Below are 13,375 nucleotides of genomic sequence, written 5' to 3' on the forward strand. Positions count from 1 at the left end.
TTATTTTTTATCCTTGATACCATAAAGTTTTACCATGGATTATCTAATATTTTGTTTTGTTTTCTTTCCCCTTTTTGGCACTTGAAAGTCTTTCTCAAGCTGAAGATTCCCATTTGTCTTCACTTGTGGGAAATGTATTAGTTTTTGAAAACTGCAGCTCTTTTTTTCTCTTGTCACTCCATATGTTGGAACTCTAGATCTATCCATAATGTCTCTCAACATTTGTTTCATACTTTATTCTCACTCTGTGCCTTCCCAGTTTGATATTCTAGCTCATTAACTAATTCTCCACCTGTGACTAATTTCTGTCCTGCTATTTACCTTTTAAATTTCTAAATTTAATTATTATGTTATTGATACCTGAAATCTCTTAATTGATGCTTTTTTACCACCACCCTTGTTTAATAACTTGTTTTCATTTTGTGGATGCTATTCTTTTTTCCTGATTGTCTTATCAGCTCTTTCTTCAAGTTCAGATTTTTCTTAGTTGAGTTTTTTTGTTGTTTTCTTTCAGGGGTTTGACTTTTCTTGATTGATTCTTATTTGAGAGCTCATCGTCCGGTCTGTTACAGTTGCTTGCCCCAAGTGACTGTCTACTAGATGGAGGAGGCATTACTACTTTGGCTTCCATCTTCCTTAGGTAGCTCCTACAGTCACTGGTCTAGGAAGTGCTTCCATTCTCACTTTTATACACAGCTAAATCTATAGGTTATTTCTTGACTCTTCCCTAGCTTTACCTATCTGCAGCATTTGACACAGTTGATCACTTCCTCCTCCTTGACATTCTTTCTTCAGAGTAAAAGTCAACCATGACTTGCCAGACAGTATGTGATCTCTCTTCCCCTCATCTTTCCCTACACTCCTCCTTGTTACACTACTCCAACTACTCTGGTTTCCTTGTGTGTCCTCAAACTTGTCAGGCATTCTTAAACTGATTTCCTGTTTTATCAAGAATTCTATTTGCACTTTTAACAAACCCACTGTTAAGTGCAAATATTGATTGAACACTGCTCTGTGGTTTTAAAAATGTTAAAAAGTGGGGAGAAACATGTGTCTTAGAGTTAAAAAAAAAAACTCTAATATTTATTGAGTTATTTAACAGTGCCCCCCCCCCATCCTCATCTTTCAGGAAAAATAATGAGTTAGGAATGCAATTTCACATGCCTCAGGCACAGTGCTGCTGTATATATGCAAGGCTGCTATGATTAGTTATAGCTGTTTCCTTTAGGGCTTTTGGGAAATTTAGACTGTTTCCATTAAACAGGCTCCAGACTGCTTTGGGAGCCTTAGGATCTATTTTTAACCCTCTCTCTCACTGTCAGCTGACACTTCTTTGATATGACACTCTGTCTAGCCCTAGAAAGTACTTTATAATTCTGGTGGCTTGCTTTTAATTTCATAAGGCCTCTATCTTCTTGTGCCTTGACGAATGTTTCCTGTCTCCCATATGTATGATTTTCTTCCATTTCATCTTCTATGCTTCCAGAGTAATGTGTTCTAAAGGTATATTCTCATAGTCATTTTCTTGCTTAAAACTCTTTAGTAGGTCTTTTCTAAGACAGGGAATCTAAGCATCCCAAAATGCTATGTCTGGCCCTTCATCTCTTGTGTCTTCCTGTAGTATACATCTCTACCTGAGCTACACTGGTTTGCTTACTGTTTCCTGAATGCATCATGCTCATTCAAGTCTCTGGCCTAATATTGTTCAACAGAAATAAAATGTGAATTACATATGTAATTTTAAACCTTCTGGTAGCCTTATTTTTTAAAAAGCACTTTATAAGGTGAATTTAATGTAATAATATATCCAGTAGAGTTTTTAAAATATGTAATAAAAATAATTATTAGTGAGATATTTCCTTTTTTTGTTTGTTTTTACTGAATTCAAATTTGCATTGTATACTTACAGCATGTCTCAATTTGACTAGCCACACTTCAAGTGCTCAGTAGCCATGTGTGACTTAGGGCTACCACATTGGACATTGTGATTCTGGGTCTTTGTCAGGACTCTTCAGTACATTTAGTCTGCTCTCTACCCCTAATGAGAATGAGATCTTTCTAAGTTGCATTTGTTATTTTATTTGTTACTTATTCTAATTTTTTAAATATCTTTATTGGAGTATAATTGCTTTATAATGTGGTGTTAGTTTCTGCTGTACAACCAAGTGAATCAGTTATATGTATACATATATCCCCATATGCCCTCCCTCTTGAGCATCCCTCCCTCCCTCCCTATCCCACCCTTCTAGGTCATCACAAAGCATCAAGCTGATCTCCCTGTGCTATGCAGCAGCTTCCCACTTCCCATCGTTTTACATTTGGTAGTGTACATATGTCACTGCTACACTCTCACTTTATCCCAGCTTCCCCTTACCCCTCCGCGTCCTCGAGCCCATTCTCTACGTCTGCGTCTTTATTCCTGCCCTGCCACTAGCTTCATCAGTACGGTTTTTTAGATTCCATATATGTGCGTTAGCATACGGTATTTGTTTTTCTCTTTCTTACTTTACTCTGTATGACAGACTCTAGGTCCATCCACCTCACTACAAATAACTCAATTTCGTTTCTTTTTCTGGCTAATATTCCGTTGTATATATGTGCCACATCTTCTTTATCCATTCATCTGTTGATGGACATTTAGGTTGCTTCCGTGTCCTGGTTACTGTAAGTAGTGCTGCAATGAACATTGTGGTACATGTATCTTTTTGAATTATTTAATTGTTTTTTAAAATCTCCCCAAACCCATGATATCTATCACTATTATGACTAGCACCAGGTATACACTAAGTGCTCTTTATTGAGTAACTGGGAAATTAGACCACCAAGCTTGTTAGAAATTTATTTCTATATATAGTTAATGAGTATGTGTTTCTGAAATGTCTTACTGTGAGTAGCATACAGGAACTTACAGACTATGTAATGTGCCCAAGAATCATCTTTATTCTTTGATAGTTTTAAGGTTAATGGATAAGTGACTTCTGGATAGGCACAGTTCCTCTGTATCAGGTAGCTACGCTTTAAAAAGAAAGTTCTAACGATGCAGTTTGGAATTTAATAGTGAACTTTGAGGAATGTTGTTCTGTCGGGGAATTGTGTAGTTTTTAAACATTATTTTTAGGGTTAATAATAGATATTATTTCGTACTTTAGAGCCCTTTGAATAACCTTCATTTAAATGAAATAATGCTTGGGTATGAATTATAAGGGGCAAAAAGTTTCAGATAGCAAACTTATTAAAGGACAAATTTCCCTACTATCATTCTTAGTTTTGACAGGTTATTCTTGAAGACTCAGTTTTTAAATATGAATTAGAATCTTGAACATTTGTGTAATATTACACTTATGCTATACATGCCTGCATTCATGCCAATTTAGATTGAAGGAGATCTCTGCCACTGCTCCCCCCCAAACTAATTGTCCTATAAATGTTTCTTGGATAGATGGATGGGATTGTCCCAAAGCATTATTTCTTACATTGACAGGGTGTTAATAAGAATATTGGGGGAAAAAGAAGTTTTGAAAATGCTGGGTGAAACAGATTTCTTTTTTGTGGGACTTCTTGGACCCTCCATAAATATGCTTATGCTTGTTGTAAAGAGTTAAAGGGGCATATGTTATAGCATTATTTGCTAATTTATTCAGCCATCAATCCCCTCCCCCCAATATATCCACGAGTTTTGTCTTCTGAAACAGTATTCCAGCATATACAATTCAGGAAATGCTACTCACCCTGAAATACTGAATGTATCTGTGCTAAGACTTCATCTGTTCAGATATCCGTGGAAACCCTCTGAGTGACAGTGTTCAGAAGTCAAATATTCACTCAGTTTTTCTTTTTTTTTTGAATAAATTTATTTTATTTATTTTTAGCTACGTTGGGTCTTTGCTGCTGTGCATGGGCTTTCTCTAGTGCAGCGAGCGGGGCTACTCTTCATTGTGGTGCGCGGGCTTCTCATTGTGATGGCTTCTCTTGTTGTGGAGCACAGAATCTAGGCGCACGGGCTTCAGTATTTGTGGCACACAGGCTCAGTAGATGTGGCTAGCGGGCTTTAGAGCTCAGGCTTAGTAGTTGTGGCACGTGGGCTTAGTTACTTCACGGCATGTGGGATCTTCCCGGACCAGGGCTGGAACCCGTGTCCCCTGCATTGGCAGGCAGATTCTTAACCACTGTGCCCCCAGGGAAGTCCCCCACTCAGTTGTTCTTAATGAGCAGGTGTTGTATGTGGGGTAGGCATCACTATGGTAGGCTTTCATTAGGTAGTAAAAGTGAAATATAAATTATATAACAATATATTTATGTTTATGTATATAATATACAATGGGAATATAAAGAGTGTGAGTGCTGCATTCAAAGGAGTGAAGTGAAAACGCACTCCTTTTTCACTTCCCATTCATTTCTCAGCTTCCTTATGTTGGGAGTTTTTGTTGTTAATCTAATTTTATATCAGTTTCTACTCTGTTTCTAGTGCTTATGAGGTAAATGTTCATTGTTGGCTCTAGTTTAAATCAAGTGTATCAGTATTTGTCATGTTCTCACAAGGCATTCTAATAAAACTCATCTTTGGATCTTAATATTTTCAACATTATAAAAAGTCAGAATGTATACTGTGTGTATAGCAACCCCTAGTTGCTAAGAGGTACAGAATTTCAGTACATTCCAGTGTTTGTGGACACTTTTAAATGGGAAGGAAGAAAATTGCCCTCACATACATGTGTATATATTTGTTTTCAGTTCTGAAATTTTTCAAATAGTTTATTTTTAGAAGTAATAGGGGAATTCTTTCTCCATATGGAAGTATAACATCTCAGCTAGATATTGCAAATAAAGTTAAAATTCCTTTTGGACCACCAGCCCCGATCTTTCACGTTCACTATAGAGTGATACTGTTGGTTATCTAGTGTATGTTCCTCCAAGTTTTTTCCCCCAAACCTAGATAAGTATATACCCAGAAAATACGTGGTATTATTTTTATGTTTTTTTAAAAAATGAGTCACATCTTTCACATTTATCACGAAACTTGGTTTTTCAATCAGTAAATCTGAGAGAACTATCCAGGTTTGAACATACAGATCTGTTTTATACCTTGAACTGTTGCATTGTATTCCATAATGAGCTATATAACAATTTAGCTGTTCTCCCTGCGATACTTGTTTATCTTTTAAACTATTACAAACATTATAATGAATGTCCTTGTACATTTCCCCTTGTACACCTGTATGCTTCTTTAGGGTAGGTGCCCAAAGAGGAGTTGTTGAGTCATAAGGTTTATATATTTTAAATGTAATAAATCTTACATTTGCTCCCTCAGAGTGGCTACTCCCCAAATCACTGTCCAGAGTAGCTGTATCAGTTCATAACTCCCTTTAGCAATTTATAAAAGTATTGTTTTCCTCCATTGCCTTGCCCATATTTTGTATTATGAAATTATCTTTTTGCCAGTCTGATGGGGAAAAAAGTTATTTGTATTAATTTTTATTTCTGTGATTGCTGGCAATGTTTAGCAATCTCTTCCAGCCGTTTTTTCTCCTGCTGCTATTACTTAAGTGGCCCCATGTTAAGATGGCAGAGCCAAGAGACCAAAGCAGCCTGGATATCTGAGTCTCTGCATGTGAAACAGTTGCCCCAAAGAGTTGCCTGGACCTATAGGGTACTTCGAGTCGGCGAAATATACACTTTGCTGGGTTAAGCCTGTGTGAGACATACAGTGTTGATCTTGTGTCACTGCCCTTCTCAGAAACCTACAGTAGTTCTCTATTGCAGGAATCAATTTCTAAATACCTAGCTTAACATTTTTTATTACATTCTACCTCTTCTTAATACATCTCTTTCCCTTTACATGTATACATAGTCTTCAGGAAACTATGCACTTTCATAATCTGTGTCTGTATTTAAGTCATTAGCCTTCCCAGCCTCCAAATAAAACTTTGACACTAGTCTTCATGGATAGGTGAACTCCAACAGAGCTCAGAAGTTCAGGTATAGGAAATGGGTTTGGAAAATAGGGAATTTTGCCAGACCTGGCAGGCTGGAAGATGATAGGGTAAGTGAATTGAGGTTGCTGATGAAAAGTCAGCTATTAAATCCTGGCTGGGGTCAGGAAAGGAAAAAGGGCAGATGAGCTGAAAGACAGTGGAGAAGTTTTAAGAAATTAAGAATTCCTATTGGAAGAAAACCTTTTCCTTTATGTTTTCTTTGTTTTAAACAAAATAGTAAGTACCGGGTGTTATGAACTCCCAACTTAATATCAGGAAAGAACTTCGTAGGAAAGAAGTCAGGCAGCCTAGGTTTCAGATTTCAATACCCCTGCTTCCTAGCTATGTGACCATGGGCAACCTTTATAACTTCTCTGGGTGTTGGTTTCCTAATCTGTAATCGGGTAAAATAATAACATCTACCTATTAATTCATTTAATTAGAGGAGCAACCTTAGCCCTAATAAGCATTAGTCCTACTACAGCCTTCATTACATTTATCATTCTTATTTTACTCAGTATTCTTGAATTTGTAGTAGCCCTTACTCAAATTAGATAATCTATATAAAAAGCATGTAGAAGGATATATTTGCTGTAGTATACCTATTTGGTAAATATAGTAAGCACTCAGTTGTTAGTTTCAATCATCATCATCATTATTCCCATCAGATAGCTAGGTTGAGAGGATTCCTATATGAAGATCTAAGTTTTCTTCATGACTTAGAAAGCAGATCTATATGCTTATAACTCTTTGTGTTCTCTCCACTATTAGACTGAGCTCCTTGATGGTAGGACCCATCTGTTTTCATCTTTTCTAGCAGAGTTCCTGGCATAAAGTAGAGTATAGCAGAGTACTGAAATCAGGTGAACCTGGGTTTGAATTTCAACTCCACTGCTTACGTGAGTGTGAGGTCTAGGGCAAGTTGCTTAGTCTAATTGCCTCAGTTCCTCATCAGTAAGGTAGGGATGATAATAATAATGCTTGCCATTTAGGGTCTAGTAAGGATGATGATTACTCAGTACGTTGTAGGTATCATTACCAAACCAGTTTATAGATATGCTCTTGTGGCTTTGGTTCACTGTGTTACTTTTATGGTTGATCTCCTTTTCCTTGGTCTTACCTCTGTAGGAATCTTGGAATATAAAATATCTTCCTCATCCCAACACCCCAACCAGACATTTGTCATTTTAAAATTATATTCAGTCTTTCCCTTTCTGTCTACTTCATTACTAGGTGAGATTTTTTTCTTTGTATCTAAACAGTAGACACTAAGTAAGAGGAACATCTTTGAGCTGGAACATACTCCTCTATCTTCTGTATTATTGAAACCAGTTATTGGTAGCTCTTTGATTTTCTGCTTCCTTTTTTAGTACTCATAATAGAGCTATAAAATGGCCTCTAAGCATGGCTTTAGCTTATTCCACAGGTTTTGATGTATAGCATTTTTTTTTTTTTAACATCTTTATTGGAGTATAATTGCTTTACAGTGGTATGTTAGTTTCAGCTTCACAACAAAATGAATCAGTTATATATATACATATATTCCCATATCTCTTACCGCTTGCGTCTCCCTCCCTCCCACCCTCCCTATCCCACCCCTCCAGGCGGTCACAAAGCACCGAGCTGATCTCCCTGTGCTATGCGGCTGCTTCCCACTAGCTATCTACCTTACGTTTGGTAGTGTATATATGTCCATGCCTCTTTATCGCTTTGTCACCGTTTACACTTCCCCCTCCCCATAGCCTCAAGTCCATTCTCTAGTAAGTCTGTGTCTTTATTCCTGTTTCACCCCTAGGTTTTTCATGACATTTTTTTTTTAAATTCCATATATATGTGTTAGCATACGGTATTTGTCTCTCTCTTTCTGACTTACTTCACTCTGTATGACAGACTCTAGGTCTATCCACCTCATTACAAATAGCTCAATTTCGTCTCTTTTTATGGCTGAGTAATATTCCATTGTATATATGTGCCACATCTTCTTTATCCATCTGTCTGTTGATGGACACTTAGGTTGCTTCCATGTCCTGGCTATTGTAAATAGTGCTGCAGTGAACATTGTGGTACATGACTGTTTGAATTATGGTTTTCTCAGGGTATATGCCCAATAGTGGGATTGGTGTGTCATAAGGTAGTTCTATTTTTAGTTTTTTAGGGAACCCTCCATACTGTTCTCCATAGTGACTGTATCAATTTACATTCCCACCAACAGTGCAAGAGGGTTCCCATTTCTCCACAGCCTCTCCAGCATTTATTGTTTGTAGATTTTTTTGATGATAGCCATTCTGACTGGTGTGAGGTGACACCTCATTGTAGTTTTGATTTACATTTCTCTAACGATTAGTGATGTTGAGCATTCTTTCATGTGTTTGTTGGCAATCTGTATATCTTCTTTGGAGAAATGTCTATTTAGATCTTCTGCCCATTTTTGGATTGGGTTGTTTGTTTTTTTGATATTGAGCTGCATGAGCTGCTTGTATATTTTGGAGATTAATCCTTTGTCAGTTGTTTTGCTTGCAAATATTTTCTCCCATTCTGAGGATTGTCTTTTCATCTTGTTTATGGTTTCCTTTGCTGTGCAAAAACTTTTACGTTTCATTAGGTCCCATTTGTTTATTTTGGTTTTATTTCCTTTTCTGTAGGAGGTAGGTCAAAAAAGATCTTGCTGTTATTTATGTCAAAGAGTGTTCTTCCTATGTTTTTTCCTCTAAGAGTTGTATAGTGTCTGGCCTTACATTTAGGTCTGTAATTCATTTTGAGTTTATTTTTGTGTATGGTGTTAGGGAGTGTTCTAATTTCATTCTTTTACATGTAGCTGTCCAGTTTTCCCAGCACCACTTATTGAAGAGGCTGTCTTTTCTCCATTGTATATTCTTGCCTCCTTTGTCCAAGATGAGGTGACCATATGAGCATGAGTTTATCTCTGGGCTTTCTATCCTGTTTTTTTGCTAAAATTCTTAGTGTTGTCTTTCTCTGTGTATGTCATGATCGATAAACTGGACCAAATATGGCCTGTGAGCTATATGACCTGTGAGCTAAGAATGATTTTTACATTTTTAAAAGGTTGTTTAAAAAAATTTTCAAAGAAAAAAAAGTAATACCACAGAGATTGTATGTGGCTTGCAAAAGTCTAAAGTGTGTACTCTTTGGTCCTCTGAGGAAAATGTTTTCCAACCACTGGTATATATTAAATACAGTTATTTTAGAATCTGTATCTGATAACTCCATTTTTTGGAAGTTTTTCTTCACTGGTTTCTAGAGTTTATTATTTCCCTTAGTTTTCATGAATGCCATCTTGTCTCCTAATGTGCCTGGTTTTATTTGAGCAATGGAATTTGTTTTTAGTATTTTGAGGCCTAGGATGATTTGTTTTTTTTTCTTTGGTGAAGTTTTGTGTTTGCTTTCAGTAGCTGACTGGAAGCATTAGTAATCCTGTATAACTTTAATCCAAAATCAGGGATTGAGATGATTCTAAAATGAGCATCAGTTTACTTTTGGATCACACTTATTTACTAGGGCATAATGTACTTTCCAGGGTCCAAATCCAAAGCATGGCCCTTCCATGCTAGGCCTTCGAATATAATTTTTGTCTCTCTAACCAGGGGCTGTCAGAAGTGCTTCTCAACCTGTTTGCCTCCTCTTTAGGAATCAGAAAATACTCTTAAGAGAAAAGCACCTTCAAGGATCAGATTGTGTGTGTTACTGTTTTTCTGTATATCTGAGTTACAGGATTCATCTGAATTACCTATCCCAGCAGGGGAAGTTTGTTATGTAGTTTTTTTCAGGTAAATTTTTATAATTACCATGACTTCCTCTTGAGATAATATAATTCAGGCTTGGATGTTTTCTCCTTTAGAGTATATTTAGTTTCCACTGTTAATGCCTGTGTTTCTTTAACATTTTCCTGTAATAAAGTAATGTGAAACCCTGCTCTAAAAAGTAAATAGATTTCTCTCAGTAGTCCTGAATAGCTAATTGCAGAGAAATTATTTGGAAAATACATCATCATATTGCCTTTGTAAAATTTTCTCTCACCGCTTTGGAGCACAGTGGTTTGTATCTTGTCTCAACTCCTGTAGCATTTATTTTGTAAAATTTTTTAAAGTTTTATGGTGTGAATTATATTGTACAACTTGTATTGCTGACCATATTAAAGATGAGGTGGTGGAATCATTTCCTTCTGCATCTCTTGTATTCCTATACCTAGCATAGACATTCATTAAATAATTATGATTACTCACAAATTTTTTAGGGGCCAACTATAAGCTAATACAATATTAAATGAAAAGAGGCTTACTAAATTTTTGGAATATTGAATGCAGCCAACTGTTACTTTTCTTAAGTCTTGGTGCCAGATGCTGTACTTTAATCCAAGATTTTGCTGTTTTATTCTGGAATTAGCAACCATTTTGTGTTAGTGAGGTGTGTGTGTGTATGTGTGTATGTGTGAGAGGGAGGGAGGGAGCGAGCGAGCGAGCGAGCATTCCTACCTTTTACGGTAGCGACAGCTGATATTTTTATTTGAGGAAAGGCCAGTTTTTTCCTCTGAAATACCATTACTCATGGTAATGTCTTTTGAAAACTGCTAAGTGGGCTTCCACTGTAGGCTTGCCTAACAGTCAGAATGCTGATTTGGTTCTTATCACTTTCTAAGATTTTTCCCAAGAATGGAGAGTTTAGATGAGAAATTAGGTTGCACAGAAATATACATAAAACAAAATGTTGTTGCAGAAGTTACAGTGTGTCAAGAACTCTTTAAAGGTAATGCTTGATATTTAGATTATCTTAAATTATTTTTCTTTTTCAGCTTCCAGCCGATCTTACCAAGATGCACATTGCAGACAACCCTCATCCACAGGTGACTCATGTGTCTTCTAGTCAGTCTGGTTGTAGCATTGCCAGTGACTCTGGGAGCAGCAGTTTATCAGATATCTATCAGGTAATACGTTAGGAATTTGTTTGCTGTGCATATGGCTTTTTTAATTCTGCCGAATACCTTGTGCTTGTGCCTTAGGTGGTCATGTATCTATTAACTAGGGTGTGAAATTCTGACATAAGGTCTTTGAGAAAATATGCTTTGTTTACTGTGTCATATTTACAAGCCTAATGAAAGAGGTGATCTATCTTTTGAGAGTGATTAAATATGGTCCAGCAGTGCATGAATATAGTGTTCTTTTTAATTTCTTTTATCCAAGTGAATCTATATTAATATATAATATTTGCTTGCATTAGAAAATGGTTCTTGAAACAACTGAACTTAAATTTATAAAAAGGCGATTTTTATTATATTCAATAGTTGATTAGTTAAGTCTTCTATAAGTAAAGTCATGAAGAAGATTAGACTTGCCTTTGTATTGTAAAGACTTAAATTTTCCAGTGGCCACATTTAAAAATTAAAAGGAAACAGGTAAAATTAATTTTAATAATATATTTTATTTAGCACAGTATATTCAAATATTATTTCAACATGTAATCAGTGTTTAAAAATTATGAATGAGTTATTTTTTCATACTAAGTCTTCAAAAGGCAAAGTTTAATATTAACTTACGGCACACCTCAATTCAGACAAGACACATTTTTCAAGTACCACATACGGCTAGTGGCTACCATAGAGTACTGATTTGTTGAAATAGAATCATTGTTGTCTGAGGAAAACAGTTTAGATTGTGGTTCTGTTGAGTTGCACGGATTTAGCTGTTATATGAAAGTCAGCGTTCCTCTGTTAAGGGAAGTTTGCAGGCAGGTGCAAAATGGAAAAAAGCCTCCATTTTTGGTTTATGTGAGGCTTTTTTCTACAAAGATTGTTGCTGTGGACATGCCATCTAAATCCCCCTGTTTGGCATTTTATAGTAGAGAGAACAAGGAATTCTTCTTCACCATTTTATAGTAGATAGAACAGGGAGTTTTTAAAAAGTAAAGTTAAAAACAGTGCAGTGGTTCTGGGGCCACTTACTGTGTTCATGGATTTGTTGGGCTTCATGCATTCTACCCCTCCGCAAAAGAAGTATCTTGTGGATTAAGTTAGAGTTGTTGCATACCTAAAAGTCAAAGTACAGCTGTGCTTCTCTGGACTCTGTGTTTTTCCTAGGGAAGAACACTAAGGAAGATTGACCCTGGATTAATTTTTTAAAGTTCAGGGATGTGGCTTTAGATTTTTCTTTAGATTTTTCTCAAGATAAGTGGGAATGTCTGGACCTTTCAAAGAGAGACAGTAAAGCAGAGATGTAATGTTGATGAACTATAGGTACCTGAACTCACTAGTATATCCATCTCTAAGCCAGATGTGATCACCTTCTTGGAGCAAGGAGCAGAGCCCCCGATGGTTGTGAGAAAAGGGACAAGAGGATAGTGCAGGGATTGAGGTTCAAGGTCACTTGGAAAGGCCGTGCTTTACACTGAACTAATAGATGGGCTGTACACAGTAGGGTCCTGATTCTTTGGCAAGATCCTGGAGGAGCTTCTGAAGAATTGCACTTATATTAGCATCCACAGGATGTTCACCTACTGGATGACCCACCTGAAGCTGGGGCTTGAGCCTACCTGCTGGTATGGTTGGAGGTCTTCTCCTGTAGGACCATGACCATGTATGTGGCTGCCCTGCGCCAACCTTTTGTATGTTTTCCTTCCTCAGTAACACTTTCCACAGTTCATTCTACCTTTTAAGAGATTCATTTTAACATAGCATAACATGTGGACAGGTATCCTTGCCAGCTTTCCTGCACATCAAAAAAGTCCCTTCATTACAAAATAAACAGGATACCTTTTCATACCCCCAGAAACCTGAAGGTTACCATTGGCCCTCCTCCCCTGATCATGATAATTCACTGTTAAGTCATATCAGTTCTGCTTCCTATGTCATTGTGTTTGTGTGTTTGTATGTATATGTTTGATGCTGAGATGTAATTTACAAATAATAAAATTTACCCTTTTTAGCATAGCTTACATGAAGACATAGAATCTTTCTATCACCTCAAAAAGGGCTTTGTATGCTCCTTTTTAGTCAGTTCCTTCTCCTTATCCCCAGCTGCTGGCAGCCACCAATCTGTTTTCTGCCCTTTTGGTTTTACGTTTTCCAGAAGGTCACATAAATGAAAACATATAGTTAAAAGATGATGCTGTGAAATGCGTCAACTAACCAACAAGATAAAATAAGTTTTAATGAATTTAGGGAGAGTAAACAGATGAGCAAAAACAACGAAATTCAAGAACCAAAACAGAAATTCAGAAATTTCAAGGAGAAAACTATTATAATACTAAAGTCAAATATGCAAAAATGTAAGATAAACTCTTTTAAGTGCAGCCAAAGAAGGTAAAAGTCCCCAAACTCAGACTTTGGTTAAGCCTAGGACACTAGCCAAAGGATATAAACAGAATAAAGGTTAAAACAAAACAAATATACAAAG

At 36.6% G+C, this 13,375-nt stretch overlaps 1 protein-coding gene across 12 annotated transcripts in view; it reads left to right on the forward strand.

Moving 5' to 3' along the window:
- Positions 1-13,375, forward strand: part of RAPGEF6 (Rap guanine nucleotide exchange factor 6) — a 218,502-nt gene that overhangs the window by 109,155 nt on the left and 95,972 nt on the right. For all 12 annotated transcript variants that reach the window (XM_027098353.1, XM_027098364.1, XM_027098327.1 and 9 more), the window contains one exon: positions 10,780-10,911. In XM_027098353.1, coding sequence (XP_026954154.1) covers positions 10,780-10,911 — 132 coding nt within the window. The remainder of the gene's footprint in view (positions 1-10,779; positions 10,912-13,375) is intronic.

Source organism: Aethalodelphis obliquidens, unplaced genomic scaffold, assembly GCF_003676395.1.
Source record: "Aethalodelphis obliquidens isolate GAN/ISIS:26980383/991018 unplaced genomic scaffold, ASM367639v1 scaffold4, whole genome shotgun sequence".
Lineage (NCBI taxonomy): Eukaryota > Metazoa > Chordata > Mammalia > Artiodactyla > Delphinidae > Aethalodelphis > Aethalodelphis obliquidens.